Source organism: Pleurodeles waltl, chromosome 8 (assembly GCF_031143425.1).
Source record: "Pleurodeles waltl isolate 20211129_DDA chromosome 8, aPleWal1.hap1.20221129, whole genome shotgun sequence".
Classification (NCBI taxonomy): Eukaryota; Metazoa; Chordata; class Amphibia; order Caudata; family Salamandridae; genus Pleurodeles; species Pleurodeles waltl.
Genome location: NC_090447.1, coordinates 1441692013 through 1441711875, shown reverse-complemented (window position 1 = coordinate 1441711875; position 19863 = coordinate 1441692013). Strand labels below are relative to the sequence as shown.

The window sequence follows — 19863 nt, the reverse complement described above, 5'->3', positions numbered from 1 at the left end:
TGTTTTTGGTGAACAAGCTTCTAAAGGCTCTGTAACTGATGGGCGCTGTTGCACCACGAAGTACAGATTACGTATTCCTGCAAACTCCTGCTTGTTGAGTTTCATCCTGACGAGCACTTCTCCTTCCCTAGTGGTGCAGTCTCACTCTTGTTAAATATACCAGTCAGTTAAAGGGAAAATGATGCCATTCCTTTGAGTTAAGGCCTACACCAAAAATTGTTTAAGACCCTTAATTTATCTATGTTTCAAGCAACACACCATAATTCTCAAATGTGCCGGAGTCACAGCAAGAAGTGTAGGTGCTATGTTTGCCTCTACCTACAGCCAGCCTACCACAGAAGTCTGTATGAAATATTATCCTAGTCCCTGACTCAGTAAGTGGGCCCACCTCCTCTCCCTCATTTCATGGTGGGTGAAAATGGTGTGTTAATAATTACTCGTCCTCCAAATTCTCTAATCGCTCCATTCACCGTCCTCATCAAAAAACCTATCCAGATTTGCAAAATCTGGTGAAACCAGGCAATGACTTAACTAAGATATGGTACACCTTCTTCATGGCAGCCCCGTCTCCTGCCACTTCACCATCAGCATACATGCCACTCTTGGAGACAGTGAGAGTGGTGGTTGAGAAGATTCGGGATTTCCATCCACAACCACGAATGTACCCAAATCTACTTTAGCTCCTGGATCCCTTTTATGGTTCACACCAGCTGTGCTCTACAACTTCTTCAGGCACTCCTCCTCAAGGTCCCTGGTGCCTTATAAGGTCAACTCGCAGTGTCTTGAGGAGATGGAGAAGTGGATCTTTATTGGGCAACCTACAACCCACCTTTTGCCTGCCTATGCCATAGATACCACATATACAACTGAGTACAGTGGAGGGTCCTGCTGTAGATACCTGTTCATCAGTGCACTTTGGGGAACAATAAAGTTCATCCCTTTGCCTAAACATATTAAAGGTAAAGGTATCTTTCTGGCCTTATAACCCTTCCTTGCTGTTCTCAGTGCTTATGGTGGTGTTGATGAACACAGACAACCGAAAGATATGAGGGTTATTATTCTTCCGCGAGGATGGTTGCTGCTTAAGTCCAGCGGAGGATCCTCTCTCCACTTGTTTCCCATGATCTAGAAATATTTAAAAAGCAGTAGCAGTGACATTGGTCCTGCAGTGGACTAGGCTTGCTGGAAATGCTCCTTGTATATTACAGTTACCACAGCACTTATCTGTAACTCTGGATTGATCACTGTATTCAAACAACTGTACAAGTGAACAGTAACACTAAAAAAAAAGAAATTTCTGGCCTGCTTGCTGAGTAATCGTATATGCTGGCGGGAGCCCAAATTGTGCCGCTCTTAAAACAACTATGGCCACTCATCACATCTCAAAAATTATCTCTTACCTGATGACTCTACTAATTGTTCTGTCTCCATGCATTGACACTCCACTTGTGATGTTGGGTGGTCTTGGAAAACACATGCCATTTGTTAGAAATGGGGTCTCTGATTGACAGTCTGGTTACCCCCTGTTCAAGCAAGGACCCTCATTCTAGTCGGGGTAAAAGAGAATCACCCTCAGCTAACCCCTGCTTACCCCCTTGGTAGCTTGGCAGAGCAGTAGGCTTAACTTCAGAGTGCTAGGTGTAAAGTATTTGTACCAACACACACAGTAACTTAATGAAAACACTACAAAATGACACAACACCAGCTTAGAAAAATAGGAAATATTTATCTAAACAAAACAAGACCAAAACGAAAAAAATCCAACATACACATGTCAAGTTATGAATTTTTAAAGATTAAATTCAAAAATAGCGCTTAGAAACAAAAATGCTTCGATGAGATGTTAACACGGTGTCGTGACGGAGTCGTTCCCAACAAGCCGACACCAGCGGCGCCGGACACGGAGTCGTGTAGACCGCCAAGTACAGTACCTTTGGTGAAGAGTGAAAACAAGCCGATGCGCGAAGTCGGGGATCGCGGCGTCTGTGCGAAACGTTGAATCCGCGCACTTCGAGCGGCGTCTGTCACGACGTGGTGCGGCGACTTCCACTGAGTCGGGGACTTCAGCGGGGCTGCAGTGGCGTCGGGCCTGCGAAGAGCGTCGCGTTCCAGCGAAGGTTACGGCGTCGGATGCAGGCGGCGTCACCGGATTCAGCAGCGGCGTCAGTCCGGAGTCGTCCGAAGTCGATTTCCTTGGATTTCCACCAGCTTTCCTTTCAAGGGCCCAGGAACTGGATAGGGCACCACTCGTCGGGGCAGGCGTCTCTCCAGAGACCCCAGGTGCTGGCAGAGAGAAGTATTTGCTGTCCCTGAGACTTCAAACAACAGGAGGCAAGCTCTAACTCAAGCCCTATGAGATTTCGTCACAAGATGGAAGGCACACAAAGTCCAGTCTTTGCCCTCTTACTCTGGCAGAAGCAGCACTGCAGGAAAGCTCCACAAAGCACAGTCACAGACAGGGCAGCACTTCTTCCTCAGCTATCAGCTCTTCTCCAGGCAGAGGTTCCTCTTGGTTCCAGAAGTGTTTCTAAAGTCTGTAGATTTGGGTGCCCTTCTTATACCCATTTTAGTCTTTGAAGTCACCTTTCTTCAAAGGGGACTCGCACCTACTTGTGAAATCCTGCCTTGCCCAGGCAAGGCCTCAGACACACACCAGGGGGATGGAGTCTGCATTGTCAGAGGCAGGCACAGTCCTTTCAGATGAGAGTGACCACTCCACCCCTCCCTCCTAGCAGAGATGGCTAATCAGGAAATGCAGGTTACACCCCAGCTCCCTTTGTGTCACTGTCTAGTGTGAGGTGAAAAACAACCCAACTGTCAAACTGACCCAGACAGGGAATCCACAAACAAGGCAGTGTCACAGAATGGTTTAAGCAAGGAAATGCTCACTTTCTAAAAGTGGCATTTTCAAACGCACAATCTTAAAATCAACTTTACTAAAAGATGTATTTTTAAATTGTGAGTTCAGGGACCCCAAACTCCACATGTCCATCTACTCTCTAGGGGAATCTACACTTTAATCATATTTAAAGGTAGCCCCCATATTATCCTATGAGAGAGACAGGCCTTGCAACAGTGAAAAACGAAATTGGCAGTATTTCACTCAGGACATATAAACCACATTACTATATGTCCTACCCTATCCATACACTGCACCCTACCCTTGGGGCTACCTAGGGCCTACCTTAGGGGTGCCTTACATGTAAGAAAAGGGAAGGTTTAGGCCTGGCAAGTGGGTACACTTGCCAAGTCGAATTTACAGTGTAAAAATACACTTACAGACACTGCAGTGGTAGGTCTGAGACATGATTACAGAGCTACTTATGTGGGTGGCACAACCAGTGCTGCAGGCCCACTAATAGCATTTGATTTACAGCCCTGGCACCTCTAGTGCACCTTACTAGGGACTTACTAGTAAATCAAATATGCCAATCATGGATAAACCAATTACATACAATTTACACGGAGACCATATGCACTTTAGCACTGGTTAGCAGTGGTAAAGTGCTCAGAGTTCAAAAGCCAACAGCAACAGGTCAGAAAAAAATAGGAGGCAGGAGGCAAAAAGATTGGGGATGACCCTGCATAAGCAAAAAAGTCCAACACGACCCCCTACCAGCCTAAAGCCAGGGGAGAACAATCAATACCTTGATGTACTTCCCTGATTGGGGCGATAGAACAAGGACCCAGGCCCACAACAGCAGGGGCATGTTCCAGTTCTACGCCTTCCTGACTCCAGTCGGATCCCTCTGTCCATACTCTCAGGGCCCACTAAGCTAACCCATGGGGAACCCTTCTCCACATCTGCAGATACCATCTGTGCAGCACCTAACTTTACTTTGCTCACAGATTTATCCCAATGGGCAGATAGTACCTCCAGGGCCAACACAGTTGTGTTGCCCATTCCACCCCTGGGGTGTGACTCTCGTCCCCCTCCCCCCCCCCAAGGAGCAACTCTGTCCACCAGGACAGCAAGCCACAGTGACTCCTGACAACTGTCAGGGATGAGAGCCTTACCTCAGGCCTCTCAAACCACTGTGACTGTGGAGAGTGGGGGGCGGTAGCCCCAGGTGCCTGACACCCTTTGACCACTCTACCTTCCACAAGGTCAGGGATGACAACCTGACCCTGGTCCTCCCCTCTGGGGCTCTGTACCCTCCATCCAGGAGCGGCACCCCCAGAGTCAAAAATGGTCAGGGTGCTTGTAGAAGCAGTCCTGCACAATTCTTCCACCAGTGCAGGGCTGTTAACCTGCAACTGGTCCTCCAACCTGGGGTCTGTACCTTCAGGTTGGACCAGGGCCAGGGGTGAGGCTTCCCTCCCCTGCCCTCTCTTCTGGGGTCCTGCCCCCCCCCAACTAGGAGTGGCCCCCCCAGAAGACAACATGGTGGGGGCACGGTTAGCAGTAGCCCCTTCCTCCAGGTCAGGGGGGACACACCCTGAACCTGGCCTTCCAATCCAGGGTCTGTACCCTTAGATTGCACTGGGGTCAGGGGTGAGTCTTTCTCTCCCCTTCCCCTACTCTCAGGGTTCTGCACCCACCCCTCAGGGAGAGTACCCCTTAAAATCACACCAGGGGAGGTGATTGGGAAAACCGCCCACCCCTTCAGGTCAGGGTTTATCCCCTGCACCTGATCCTCCAGTCCAGGGTCTGTACCCACAGACTGGACCACTGCCTGGCAACCCAGGAATTCCTGGGGGTCATACCTACCCCCCATCAGGTCAGAGTTTACCCTCTGAATCTGTCATCCAACCCAGAGTCACTACCCTGCGGTTGAACCACTGCCTGGCACACCAGGACTTCCAGGGGGGCACACTTACCCCCCCTCAAGGGACACACTGTCCCCAAGGGCCACACAAGAGTCTGGCTGGCTCAGGTCTCCTGACCTCTGCCTATCTGACAGTCTGGATTCCCCCCAACCCAGAAATGGTCTCACCAAGGTCATTCCTGGGGGGCTCTGCTCTCAGAGCTGATCCCTGACCCTCCAGGTTCTCCACTGGGGTCCGCAACCCCCCTCTCAACCCTCTGTCTGGACTTCTGCACCCCCTCACTAGAAGTGGTACTGACAGACACCAGAACTGGTGGGACGCTGGCTACAGCCGCACCCCCAAGTTCTCCTGACACTGTGGGATCTCCCTCAACAGATGGCCCTATGGTACAGGCTAGGCTCCCCTCCTGGTGTTCCCTCATGGAACCCTCCAGGACCTGGGACCGGATCTCGGGCACCTTGGACCTCAGCCCATCCCCATTCCCTCTACTCAGAGACTGGACATGGGGTTCCTCACCCATCCCACTACACTGGGACCTACCTGGGACACTACAATCCTTCCCTACCTCACCTGGTTGGGAAATACCTAGACCACTCCTCTCAGGAGCCCCCCCAAATGCCTCTTCAGACTCTCTGGTACTCACCAAGAGGTCTGCCTCCATTGTAAGCTCCCTGGGGTCAGAGAACTCACACTCCACCTGGTGTTGGCGTAGCTCTGGAAAATAAGGACTAGACATATGCTCTCCAGCAATTACATCACTCAGCCCCTTACATGAATTAACCAAAGTACCCTTCACCCAACCATCCAGTGACTCTGCTTTGAAAAAGCACCCCACATCACCCTCATGAGACTGGTGAGACAGTAACTGACTGTCCCTGACACTCAACCCACACTCTTCTGGGATGTCTTCACACTCCATAACCAGGACTTCTACCTGGGGGGAACCCCTCTCCCTGTCACTCTCACCTAGAGTCAGTAGAGTGTCCCTCCCACCAGTAGGAATATGACTCCCCATGCCAGTTCCCCAATCCACCACAGGGACCCTGTGCATCACTGGAGCTACCTCATACCCCTGAACCTCCTGGCGTGTGTTAACTCCCTCCTTCAAGTAGGGCACCACATCTCTGGGCATGTGCACTTCTTCAGCAGCACTGGATATAAAATTGTTGCTGCCACCATTCCAGCTGGACTCAGCCCTCCTGACTGCCAGCTTTTCCAGTTTTAGCTTATAAGCCCAAATCATAGTTTCTATCTCAAAGTCCCTTTCCCACTCGTCGTACTCCCTTTGCATCCTCAACTTTTCTGCCTCCAACCGGCGAGCCCTTTCTGCCTGTCTGTCCTGCACATCTTTAGGAGTCAGACCCTTAGAGGACCTACTGCTACCACTCCTGGAGAACCTCCCCCCGGGTGTAACAGGTACCTCTAATACACCACGGTGTAGACTCTGCACTTTCCCATCCATATCTTCTGTGTTCCCCCCAGCTTCCTTGGCTGTCACCCAGGCCCTCAATGCCTCTTGCAGCTCCCCCTTTCTGGCAGAGCTCTTAACATGACAGGCAAGATCTTCACAGAACTGTTTCAATTGAGCAACTGAGTACCTCTTCAGTTTCCCTAAATCAAACACAGCTCCAAGCTGTTGCATCTCCAGATTGAGACATGATGGCAACAAGTGCAAAGTTCCAACGGCAGAAAACAAGTTCCCAATGAAGTGAAAAGAATCAGTCAAGGGATCAGCAAAATCATGGAAGTAGAACAAAAAGGAGTCCTTAAGAGAAAAAGCAAAAGATCACCAAACAAGTAGTATGTGGTCATGTAGTGGTCTGAGATCAAAACAGTAGTGTACACTTAATTACTGTATGTCAAGTACAAATACAAGTCCAAATCCCAACCGCTTATCACCAATGTTAGAAATGGGGTCTTTGGTTGACAGTCAGGTGACCCCCTGTTCAAGCAAGGGCCCTCATTCTAGTCAGGGTGAAAGAGAATCACCCTCAGCTAACCCCTGCTTACCCCCCTTGGTAGCTTGGCAGAGCAGTAGGCTTAACTTCAGAGTGCTAGGTGTAAAGTATTTGTACCAACACACACAGTAACTTAATGAAAACACTACAAAATGACACAACACCAGTTTAGAAAAATAGGACATATTTATCTAAACAAAACAAGACCAAAACGACAAAAATCCAACATACACAAGTCAAGTTATGAATTTTTAAAGATTAAATTCAAAAATAGCGCTTAGAAACAAAAATGCTTTGATGAGATGTTAACACGGCGTCGTGACGGAGTCGTTCCCAACAAGCCGACACCAGCGGCGCCAGAGTCGTGTAGACCCCCAAGTACAGTACCTTTGGTGAAGAGTGAAAACAAGCCGATGCGCGAAGTCTGGGATCGCGGCGTCTGTGCGAAACGTTGAATCCGCGCACTTCGAGCGGCGTCGGTCACGACGTGGTGCAGCGACTTCCACGGAGTCGCGGACTTCAGCGGGGCTGCAGCGGCGTCGGGCCTGCGAAGAGCGTCGCGTTCCAGCGAAGGTTACGGCGTCAGGTGCAGGTGGCGTCACCGGATTCAGCAGCGGTGTCGGTCCGGAGTCGTCCGAAGTCGATTTCCTTGGATTTCCACCAGCTTTCCTTTCAAGGGCCCAGGGACTGGATAGGGCACCACTTGTCAAAGCAGGAGTCTCTCCAGAGACTCCAGGTGCTGGCAGAGAGAAGTCTTTGCTGTCCCTGAGACTTCAAACAACAGGAGGCAAGCTCTAACTCAAGCCCTTGGAGATTTCTTCACAAGATGGAAGGCACACAAAGTCCAGTCTTTGCCCTCTTACTAAGGCAGAAGCAGCACTGCAGGAAAGCTCCACAGAGCACAGTCACAGGCAGGGCAGCACTTCTTCCTCAGCTATCAGCTCTTCTCCAGGCAGAGGTTCCTCTTGGTTCCAGAAGTGTTTCTAAAGTCTGTAGATTTGGGTGCCCTTCTTATACCCATTTTAGTCTTTGAAGTCACCTTTCTTAAAAGGGGACTCACACCTACTTGTGAAATCCTGCCTTGCCCAGGCAAGGCCTCAGACACACACCAGGGGGTTGGAGTCTGCATTGTCAGAGGCAGGCACAGTCCTTTCAGATGAGTGTGACCACTCCACCCCTCCCTCCTAGCAGAGATGGCTAATCAGGAAATGCAGGTTACACCCCAGCTCCCTTTGTGTCACTGTCTAGTGTGAGGTGAAAAACAACCCAACTGTCAAACTGACCCAGACAGGTAATCCACAAACAAGGCAGAGTCACAGAATGGTTTAAGCAAGGAAATGCTCACTTTCTAAAAGTGGCATTTTCAAACGCACAATCTTAAAATTAACTTTACTAAAAGATGTATTTTTAAATTTTGAGTTCAGGGACCCCAAACTCCACATGTCCATCTACTCTCTAGGGGAATCTACACTTTAATCATATTTAAAGGTAGCCCCCATATTATCCTATGAGAGAGACAGGCCTTGCAACAGTGAAAAACGAAATTGGCAGTATTTCACTGTCAGGACATATAAACCACATTACTATATGTCCTACCTTATCCATACACTGCACCCTGCCCTTGGGGCTACCTAGGGCCTACCTTAGGGGTGCCTTACATGTAAGAAAAGGGAAGGTTTAGGCCTGGCAAGTGGGAACACTTGCCAAGTCGAATTTACAGTGTAAAAATACACTTACAGACACTGCAGTGGTAGGTCTGAGACATGATTACAGAGCTACTTATGTGGGTGGCACAACCAGTGCTGCAGGCCCACTAGTAGCATTTGATTTACAAGCCCTGGCACCTCTAGTGCACCTTACTAGGGACTTACTAGTAAATCAAATATGCCAATCATGGATAAACCAATTACATACAATTTACACGGAGAGCATATGCACTTTAGCAATGGTTAGCAGTGGTAAAATGCTCAGAGTTCAAAAGCCAACAGCAAAAGGTCAGAAAAAAATAGTAGGCAGGAGGCAAAAAGATTGGGGATGACCCTGCATAAGCAAAAAAGTCCAACACCATTCAAGCCAAGTCATTATGTGGCAAGGGTGGCAAGAGAATTGGATCTTGTACTAGTAACTTCCTTTTGTCCTGCTAACCCATCCTGTACCCTGAGAGACGCTGCAGTACTGACAGCAGTGACCGTATGCCATGCCCCAGCTCACCCAATGAATCTACATAGTCTCACCACTGAGGAGCCCCACCACACATAGAGATGTGCTGGGTTCAGGTACCCGATGCGGGAATAAGAAGGAGAGACCCTTTCCCTGCTGGGTTTGAGCTCAGTGGGAAACATTACATGCCCCCATCACTGTCCTACCCACCTCTTCTGATAGGGACAGACATAATTCCTTCTCTGGGACTTCCTCTTCCAGACCAGAGGGTGCTGGAAAGAGTAACAGTTCTGAAGAGCATTAACTATTGCTCCACTCTCTCAAAACGACAGTGAAACATGTATGCTGGGGTGCAAGGAGTTCCACAGCCTACATCTAAGATGAGGAGATTCGGAGGGGTCAGGCTACTTCTTCAGCTTTGGAACTGAATAACCATCTGAATCTCACACGCTGATGTCTGAGACCTCTTGTCTTGTATCAGTAGAAAAGACCGCTTCTGCCAAACTCCTGTCTGCAGTTCTGAGAAAGTTTGTGAATCTGGATATAGGTGAGCTTAATCTGCATCCTAGAGCACTACTCCTCTACTCTGCCATGGAGCGATGGCGCACTGCTGGTTACTCTGAGCTGTACCTCTAAGATTCCTCCATAAACTCCTGGCAAGCTGTTGATGCAGTCTAAAATGTCTATTAACCAGTTAAAGCCTGTCTTTGTGAAGGATCTTGTGAAAATGGTTATCAGTGTCTTTTCTGGAGTATTGGCAATACATCCACTCCGCGTGAGAATTAGGTTTTGCATCCAGGTCACCAGAAGCACTTTGAGTGAATAATAACATGAATCTCAGTTATTCTGATAGAGCAAGAATTTTGGGCTGGGGAAACTTTAAAAGTGAAAATGCAGATAAGATGCAAAATGCTGCCTTTTGCAGGCATATTTAATAAATCGTCCAGTTGAAAAATTGGTTGTAATAGGTGGAGATATTCTACTCTTTATGGCTTCAGAGAGAATACCTATTGTGGAGAACTAGAATGATGTGTAAGTAACATAGGGTTATCCATGAGAGGCACATTCTTGTATCTCTGGTATGTTTACACGAGGCATGATTCACAAAGCCTTCTCCTAAACTCAGTTTGTGTGCATTTGATGCATATACTGGGTAGGAGCTGTGAAGACATGTGTACTCTAAAAACAGTTGTCAGGGAAGAGAATAATTGTAAAGCCTGTCTGAGCTTCAATTTATTAAGTAGTGGGATCCTTTTGTAAATCTCTAACTTTCATTTGTTTGGCCGGTGTTTTGCATTTTTAGGTGTGCCAGAGAATGTACACACACCTTTGGTGTATTTTTCACAGTGTGTATCAACTAACAGGAGTATTGTGTATTTATATGTTCAGCAGTGGTGATTTTACATTGGTGATTCCACAATCCATTTCCTCAGTTTTGGCTTTGATTTAGAGAGCATTTTGTAACCAGAACTGGATAAAGGTTTTTTAGCTCCATTCCACGTAATGCAAGCAGAAAAGAATTGCATAATGGGTTTGCCATGTTTATTATGCCACTGTAAAACGTCTTGTATCATGGCAGTGAGTATAACGTATTGAAGCAATGGTTTAAATGAGATACTGGAGTATTGATTTCCCTTTCAGAAAATAAGTTATATTTCAAGAGGTAATGCATAGTCTTGGAGGTGAGAGCATTGACTCTCAAAAACCTCACATAATTTGTCATAGTCTGATTATATGCACAGTCCTGCACAATATTGAGGACAAGTGATCTTGGAGATCCTTGCACCTGACAGTACCACAGAAGTGTATATGATAAACGTGAAAAAGAAACTAAATCACAATTATGAATATTATTTTATTCTTGTTCCATCAGACAGCTTTATCTCAGGATCAGGAAGCCTCGCTTATGTTTGATTATGCAGCAGCCATGGATGGTGCACTTAATAATCAAGATTTCTCTGCCACGGAAAGTGTGACCTCTAATGCAAGTGTAAGTGAACAGATGACCTTGCCATCTTCAGAGACACTACCTTCCCAAGACCTGGACATGGAGGAGGACCCTCTACAGGAAAGATGGGCGTTCTCATCTGGCCATAGCAATGGTCCATCAGGAGAATGGAACCTTCAGGTGCCAGAGGACAAGGACTGTGAGCAGGTCTCCATTAGCAGTCTGAGTGTCTCAGAATTGGGAAACATTAAGAAATCCAAAGGTAATGTATCTACACATTCTCACTGTGTGATTTGTTAAGTAAGTCATGCTTTGTTTTGTTGTCACAACATTGGGGCCAATTTGCAAGCTCATTTATGAGTATCACTTCCCCTACAAATTAATGCCCTTGTGTGTTGGCAAAAATGTCTAACTTCCTGTTAGTAAGTGCGAAGAGGGAAATGTAATTTCTGTTTGTATTATTGTATATGAATATTCCAAGGTGGTTCCCATTTTATTTGTTTTGTGGCCAATTCACAAATCTATTTAGGAGTATTGTAACTACTGTTCCTGTTATGCTACTTCTCTACTCTTAATGACTGTGACATTAAGAGTGAAGTGTGTTTACAGTGGTAAAGGGAATATTAATTGGAGTATGGCAGACCAATTAACTTCTGATGATTGCTTTAAATCCCCCCCGTGACCTGGTCCGTAATCTGTGCATCTAAAAAAAACTATGTGTACATTATTGAAAACCTTCCATAAAGTTTGCTCTTATTCAATTTAAAATAAACACCATAGGTAACAAAAACTAATAGCAAACGTTTTTGACAGTGTACATTGAGTAAAAAATCACCTAATTAAATGCTGAGCACTTAAATATCCGCTGCATCTGTGTTAAACAAAAGCAAAGTTTACAAAAACCCAGATAATCAAAACTTTTGTTTCTTTTAATTAATGATAAACTTCTGTTCACGGTGAATTACAAAAACACATGAAGAGTCTGAGCACGCAGACTAGAGTTTGTTGGAGACAAGAAGGACGAGTCCTTAACAAAAACATACATTCAACTTACACTTGTAAAATTTTGCTCAATTTAATACGTTTCTGTGTTTAGATCATCAATAGAGCACATACAAAGTTTGGTTTAGTAATAATTCATTAAATGCTGCTAATAACAAAGTAATTAAGACTCTGAGTTCAGTGTTTGCAATGTAATGGCAGTTTGCATAGCTCATTGTTACTGAAAAGGGTGTTCTATCTCTAACTGGAACACAATTGTAGCTTGCTAAAAATGTGCAGTGCAAACATTGTGGGCCTAGATCGTGAAAAGGTATGGAAGACCAGACACCACAGCCTAGGCTGATGGTGTTGGGATTCTAATGCAGTTTCCTCAGTGCTGCAGAAGTGGGCTCCTTTGTAATCTGGTAAGTACAAAGATAGACATGTCCAGAAATAGCGAATTATAATAGTTCAGTCTACTTAAAATGCTGGTTTTTAATATTAAAGGACAAGTGTGTGCTGGTAATAGGCAAAATCTTGCATACAAGGCTCATCAATAGGAAGCAATGGGAAGAGAGATGGTTCATGTGACTAGTAATAGTCATTTTATCATCAAGAAAAACACTTGGGTGACAATCTTTTGTGTGCTAAGTTCATCAGGCCAAAAGCTGGAACTAGGGTAAGTAGCTGATGGCTCACCGGGGATCAGAAGACTCTTTCCCCTTATCCAGCTTAAATTTTAGGTTTAAATCTGTTGTTTTAAAAAATAACCCAACTACATCCATAGCATATTACGAATAGGAATAAAATACAGGAAAAACAACCCCACCTCCCAACTAGATGTCACTGCTGCCTCCACACCCCCCCCCCCCCTTTTCCCCCCAGGGTACCCACATACGCGATTTATACATAGCCATACTCATCCGAGACATCCACACCCACTTCAGTGGGAGCCCCACTCAGTGCAGCATAGATATTCAATAGTCCTGCTTCCATACTCTGCCATGTATCTTTACTCTTTTGTAGGCGGGGCCGTAGGTTGGAGTACTCACATTTAGATAGGGTAGGTAAGTTCTCTAAACTCTTGCTCAAGAAATGTGAGCCCCATATCCCGGTTTTCTCAAATGTTACTTCCCTTGCCTCAAACGTTGCTGAGATTTGTTCCATCCCCATAAGGGCCCATAGGAGATGCAACCACATTTCATACTCTGCGGCACCTCCATACCCCACTGCGCTAGTATGACTTGTTAAGCTGCACATAAGGCCAAAGCCGTTGCCCTCCTCCAGGGTGTACATAGTGTGAATGCGAGTATATTGTGTAGTCCTAAAATAATGTAGACTATAAATGGGGGGATGTGTGTAGAAAACATTTTGTTCAAATCACTCTATACTCTTCCCCAATAGGCTTTCAATTTCCAGCTTAAATTTTGAGGAGTTGTTCTTGAGACAGTTCACCATTCCCCGCATGCAATTTTGGAGTTCTCCAGGAGGAGCACTGGGATCTGAGTCCAACAGTATTAACGAAAAGAGTAATTGTGCATCATCAACATAGCTCATAAGGCCAAATAATGGAATTAGTAGGAGCAGTTGGTGGACGTATAGAGCACCAAATGATGGAATAAGTAATGGCAGTGGGTGGATGTAGAGATTTAAGGCATGGGCTTAACGAAGAGCCCCTGCGGTACAGCATGTTTTATAAACATGGACTTGACATAGATTCATATGGCTGTAGGGAGACTGCTTGCTGGCGTTGTGAAAGATATAATCTAATCCACTCCACAACCCTATTTTGTACTCTAGTCTTTCAGCCTGAGCAGCAAATGCTTGTGGGAGGTTGTATCAAATGCCAATGACAAATCGAGGTCCACCAAGGCTGAGGAATTACCTTAGCCACTAGAGTCCGCATGTCATCTAGCATAGTGACCATCGCTATGTCTATGCTGTGACCTGGTCCGAAGACCGATTCTGATTTATTCAGAATTTTGTTGTTTTCTAAATCCCTTGTTCACTACCTTTTTTCCACGATCTTAGGGAATAATGAAATCTGTTGATAATTATTCAGTAAAGAGATCTGATTTTTTTTTTTCTTCAGTAGTAGTGGCACCACGATAGCTTTTTATCCAAGCATGAAGAACAACTGCTTGAAATAGAGATACATTGCAGACCCGATGTAAAGGGTCTACCACCATTGATTAAAACTGATTAAAAATCTTAGGATTGATCTAATCAAGAGGCGAGCCCAATAAGGTGGTATTAGAGATGTTTACAAATGTCATTGGAGTAAATTCAGTTGGTTTAGGAGAGTCCAAGCTAGGCTCCAATGTCTTCGTCACTACAGCCTCCTTTGACAAAATGACCAGGAGGCTACAGCTTTAGAGATTTTCTCTTCAAAATAAGTTGACAGCTTACTGCGAGCAGCTGTGAATAATTCAAGCTCTGCAGTCAGTTGAAACTAAGGATTTAAGTACCCCAAAAAGCTCTTTAGTAGCATGTCAGGCCTTTAGTATCTTCTCTTCAAAATTACTCCATCTCTTTTCTACATATTTTGCCAGATAGTTTAACTACTTTCAGGGAGTTATCATACCAAAGAGCAGAGGACATGGCTCTGTGATTGTCAGCTAAACCTGTCGCAGAACCATGTCTATTACCCTCTCAAATCAGTTGGTAACATTCTCACAACCCTGATCTAAAGAGGAGGCAGCCCCAGGAGAACCAGTAAATCTTAGCAAGCTCCTAAACTTCTCCAAGTTATTCTTTGCACAGGCTCATGTTACAGTCTTAGTCCTTTGAGATTTAGTTTGTATAGACACAGTTTTAGCAGGATATGAAATTCAACTAAATAATGGTCGGTCCAGATCATTGGGTAGATCTGCCATTGTGTTGATCAAGAAGTTGGTTGCAGAAGATACGGAGGACTCGTCCCAAGAATGCTATAATTTACATCAAAAGGTTAGATCAAACAGGTCTTCTTCGAAACTAGGATGGGCCTGGACCAAGTTTGACTGTCTGAAAGTTTTATGAGAGAGTCTGCTAACTCTGCATATTGAAAATCTCCCAGCTCTTCAGTAGAGGTCTGAACTGCATCACAGTTTAAAAAAACATGGCAAAGCTGGTAGTATTTAATGTGCTAGAACATATAAACACAGGCATCCGCAAATGCAGTTTAGTACTTTGGAGCAAAGCCAGTGCTTGGGGGGAAAAGTAGCAAAAACTGTATTGTTTTCTGTATAGAATGCATGTAAAAGATAAATAAAAGAATGTGACAAACAGTGATGATTGAGCTTACTTGTCACTGTAAACTAGTCCCTTATGCATTCCAGTGGAAGGCATTCCCTTACAGGTGGAATGATATACCAAGCAACCAGTTGCACTATGTGACAGAATGTTGCTGCTCTAGGATGAGGAGCCACACCATAGGAATATTTTAAAGAATAGGTAACAGTTGGTCTTTAAGATCACTGCGCTGTCATGCCAGACCTAAAAAAATGGAATCCAATGTGTTGTAAAACTTCACTGACAGACATGCAATACTTTTGAGTGAATCTTCTGTATGAAAATGAATGTTTTATTCATTGGATATGAAAATGGGAAGGAAATACAATCAACATTAGATGAATATTTTTTAGCACTTAATGCTGGGGTACATTTATGTTTTAACTAATCAATGAAATGAGATGTATCTGTTGCCTTTGGCCTACAGGTGTGAATATATGGTACCTATAGAAAAGTGTTTGGACGGTCTTTGGGATATGTAGGAGAGTTCTTTGAACATCTAAATCTTACAGGCATTAAAACTAGTAATTCTGTGCCTAAACAGAGTAACTACCCAAAATATAACTTTTCCCCTTCTGTGTTGTCTAAGGCTTCGAAAACTACCTACTTGGGAGATTCTAGCATGGAGAAGGCTTGTTGATAATGTGTAATCAGTGTGTGGGTATTTTTATTTCACAAGAAGGCTTCCAGTTAAGTTGACTTTAGTGGCTTACCATGCATTTCTTTTTAATCATGATGTGACGCTTTGCAATGAGAAACACAGAAGTTATAAGATTTATCCTTTATTTCTGATTTGGTTTTAAGAAAAACCTTGTAGTAGGCAAGCTGGTACTCCGAATAAGGACAAACAGCTGATGTTAGTCTACAGTCTTTAACCAGAAGCCAAGTCAAGAATAGGAAGGTTTGGGGGGAAAATTAAAAAAACTGAAATGTCCCACTAATGCAGATTTATTGAAATACATGGTAAACTGTAGAGTTGTGAAAATGTAGGCTTATGAAAGGAATTAGCAGTAATTATTACAATGTAAATGTTGATTTGGTACTTGAGGTTTTTTGACTTGCCAACAATTCAGTCCTCTCGCTCCTGAGGTGAATGGTGTTTCAGATTTGTGTAGTTCTATCTGCTTCTTTGTGTCAAGTATTCGTAAAGTGTGAACTGATCTAGGATATGTTTTGAATTATGTAAATCCCTGTATCCTTTTTAACTTTAATTTATATATCTTTTTGCATTTTCTTTCCTTTAACTTAAACACTTAACAATTATATTTTGATGAGATCAAGTAAACAAAGGCCTGGTGGAGGGTAAACTTCTCCAGACATGCCTTTCTGTTTCTTGTTCTCTGCCTTTTACCTCAGTTTTTTTTCCTTATGACCATATTCCTTGCACTGGCAATACAATTACATAAGATTAGTAGTTGGGGACTCTGGAAGTCAATGTACTACTCTTCCAGATTGAGTAATACATCAAAACACCTTACTGATCTGTAGAATCCTACCGAATTTCACACACCCCTTGTGGTGTTTTGGAGAATTTGGTGTTTCATCCTTTATGTGGCTAGGTTTAGGCATGATATTTATGATTTTAAATGACGTCTATACACCATACTGGTTTTAGTTTTTGGAGTCACCGATTACTTTCAGCAGATATAGTAAGGCTAATATTGCAGTAGGTTTCCTCCCTAAAGATATTTGGGATGGTGATTGTTTCTTTGTGTTATTCACTGTGAATTTTGTTATCTTTAATGTCATCTTGGTTACTTGTCTTCAAGAAATGAGACCCACCATTAGAAACCAGAGAATATTATCTTCTGTACTTGGGCCCTGGGCGAAGGTTGTCACTAATATGTTTGAGTTACTTTCAACTTCCAACAGGGAATCTACAAGATTTAGCCAAGGAGGACCTGCTTTCAACTTTCTTTGTTGTCTTTGTAATATAAATGTTGGTACTACTGTAAATGTAAGTTTGCGGCACATGTATCTGTGCATACGCCTGCCATACAGTGTTGGGCTTGGACATGCACACGTTTTTGTTGGGTTTTTTTTAACAAGAAGCACTACTCTTTCGAGTCATACTGTGACCCCCACCTACTATTGGTAATGTGCATGGGCATTGGCTCCAAAAGTAAATTGATTTCTCTCCACAGTTGGGTTTGACTGTGTCTCCACTGAGCTCTGGATTGACGCCTCACGATGATTGTCTTCGTACATGTTCAGAATCTCTTGGTAAATCAAACGTCCTGTCTCCTACTTTTTGGAGTTGTTGCGCTACCTGGTCCATCTTGATGATTGGGATCTCTTTAGTTCCTCATCCCAGGCATTGTTCCTTAGAGCTCTCTACTCCATTCTCTTCTGCACAGAGAATAACCAATCCATGGTGGAAAAGACTCCAATCCAGAACTGTCCACCGTGTCAAGCCAAACATCCCTGGACAGGCCTCCACCAGGTGTGCAACCTCTGTCTGCCTGGACCATAACGAGGCTGCCTGCTTCACCTGCCTCGCTTTCCGCTTGAAACAGATACTACATTTTAGACTTGTCACTCACTCGATGACCCATGGCATATCAGGGACGTCAAAGAAGAATCCCAGTCAAGGCCTTCAGCCTCTACTTTTCAGTCGGGACGCTAGTTTCCACCAGGAATCCAAGACTGAAAGTCTCTCGGCCCCTGGATTCTAACATCAGGCATCCAGTCTGCCACTGTCCAAAGGCAATGCTCTCACCAAGCTCCACTTTGGATCCGGCGCCGAAGCACATATCGAAGCCTATATGCAGAAACTTCTTCAGTGTAGGCATTGAAGACAACCTCCAGACCATCTTTGTTCGGCTTCTAAGACTCCATTGGCACCCAAACTAGAAGCCAGTGAGTCAAAAGCAAGCTTCAGCGCTAAAGTGTCCAGAGCTCCGTCCTCCAGTGCATCCGAGGGCCAAGACCAACCTACCCTGCAACCTCTTCAGGAAAAGGTAGACACCAGGCAGAATTGGATCTTGATCCACTAACAAACTGGCAGGATCCTCACTTAGCTTTCACCAAAACCTCAAGACCCAATTCCTCCTAAAAGAAAGTTAATCTTTGAGGAAGTTCTTGACTTGCAGCCCAAGCCACTGGTACCATGATCAGGGCACCAGCCCCTCATCAACCCCCCACGCCTCCTCCCCCAGCTTCAACTCAACAATACGCAGCCCCTCTGCCTGAATCACCAGAGGATATTTTTTTTTACATTTTTCCTGGGGGGGCAAAGAGAGGGGACAGTTGGGAAGGGGTTGGTCAAGGCTAGCCACGGGATCCTTATGATGCCTCATTTGATCCACAGCCACATGGTGACCTGCGGGATGATTATGATATAGACAGACCTGGGAGATACTGATCCGAACCATTCATCCAGCCAAGCCATCTCCACCGGATGACACCACCTCTTACCACGAGGCCCTGCAGCAAGCAGCCACTTATCACACAGTGGAAATGCATAAAGTTCAGGAAGATGAGCTTCCTTATGTAGATGCGATCGCTCCATACAATTTTTTCGTATGCTAAAGGGAATGCTGAAAAACGTGTCTGTGTTCAAGGAACTGGGTAAAACCAGGGTAGTCACCCTGATTGTAGACCAAAAATACTAAGCCTCACCTCAGACCCTGCATACTTTAGTGGACAACTCCCTCCAGACTCCCTTCTAGTACATACTACAAGGCACCGGCAATGCTCCTCCAACGGTCAGGGTGCATCACTAGCTCGTATGGCCTGCTCTCTAGGTATGACGGGGCACACTGGGACAAAATGGAGCACCTCCGTCATCTCCCAGATCATCCCCCCCCCCACCCACTTCCTCTATCACACTTAGCAGGTCTTGGAAGACTCCAAGGGGTTCCTGGGAGAGTGGTAGGAGACCACCTCTGATCAGTAAATCCTTTCCAACATACTGCAGGGTTATTCCTAGAACTCACTGCTAGGCCTCCATGTAGTCCACCATGCAAGCACACCCTTTCCTTAGAAGATCAGTGCCTCTTTCAGGAGAAGTAAATGCCCTCATTTGCAAAGGCGCTATAGAACCCATGTCACCAAACTAACATAGCAAAGGGGCGTGCTTCCTGATTCCCAAAAAGGATGAGTCCCTCTGCCCCATCCTCGACCTCAGGCCCCTCAACAAATACATTGTGTCACAGCACTTCTATATGGTCACGCTCCAGGATGTCATCCATCTATTACAGCATGGCGGCTTCCTGACTGCTCTTGACCTAAATGTCGCTTACTTTCACATCCCGATCCACCCTGCACATCGTCGGTACCTCTGGCTTAAGGTACGTTGTCATCATTTTCAGTTGAAGGTGCTACCCTTCGGAGCCACCACTGGCCCCTAGGACATTTGCAAAGTGTCTTGCAGTGGTAGCTTCCCACCTAACTAGCGGTATCCATGTATTACCTTACTTGGACAACTGGCTAATCAAGAGCGCAAACCAGTGACAATGCAGTTACCATAGACCTCTTGCCCTATCTAGGGTTTACCATCAACTCAAAGTCCCACCTTCAGGCCCTTCAGGTTAAGCCATTTCTATGGGCAGTTCTCAACTCAGTCACCAGAAGCACTTATCGCAGCCCAGCAAGTATCCAAGCCTTCCATTCATCATTGCCCCTTTTTAGCCAGAGTGTCAAATAAGTCATGTGTATCGTTGGCATGATGGCCTCCTGTATTGTTATAGCTGGCCATGCCTGATTACATGTGCCACTCCAGAAGTGCCTAGCCACACACTGGTCACAAGCAGAGGGTCACTGGGGAGATCT

General features: G+C 45.2%; 1 protein-coding gene across 1 annotated transcript in view; it reads left to right on the top strand.

The window, feature by feature from the left end:
• C2CD2 (C2 calcium dependent domain containing 2) overlaps positions 1-19863 on the top strand; it is a 343623-nt gene that overhangs the window by 252805 nt on the left and 70955 nt on the right. Inside the window, exon 13 of the mRNA XM_069202597.1 lies at positions 10762-11098. Coding sequence (XP_069058698.1) covers positions 10762-11098 — 337 coding nt within the window. The remainder of the gene's footprint in view (positions 1-10761; positions 11099-19863) is intronic.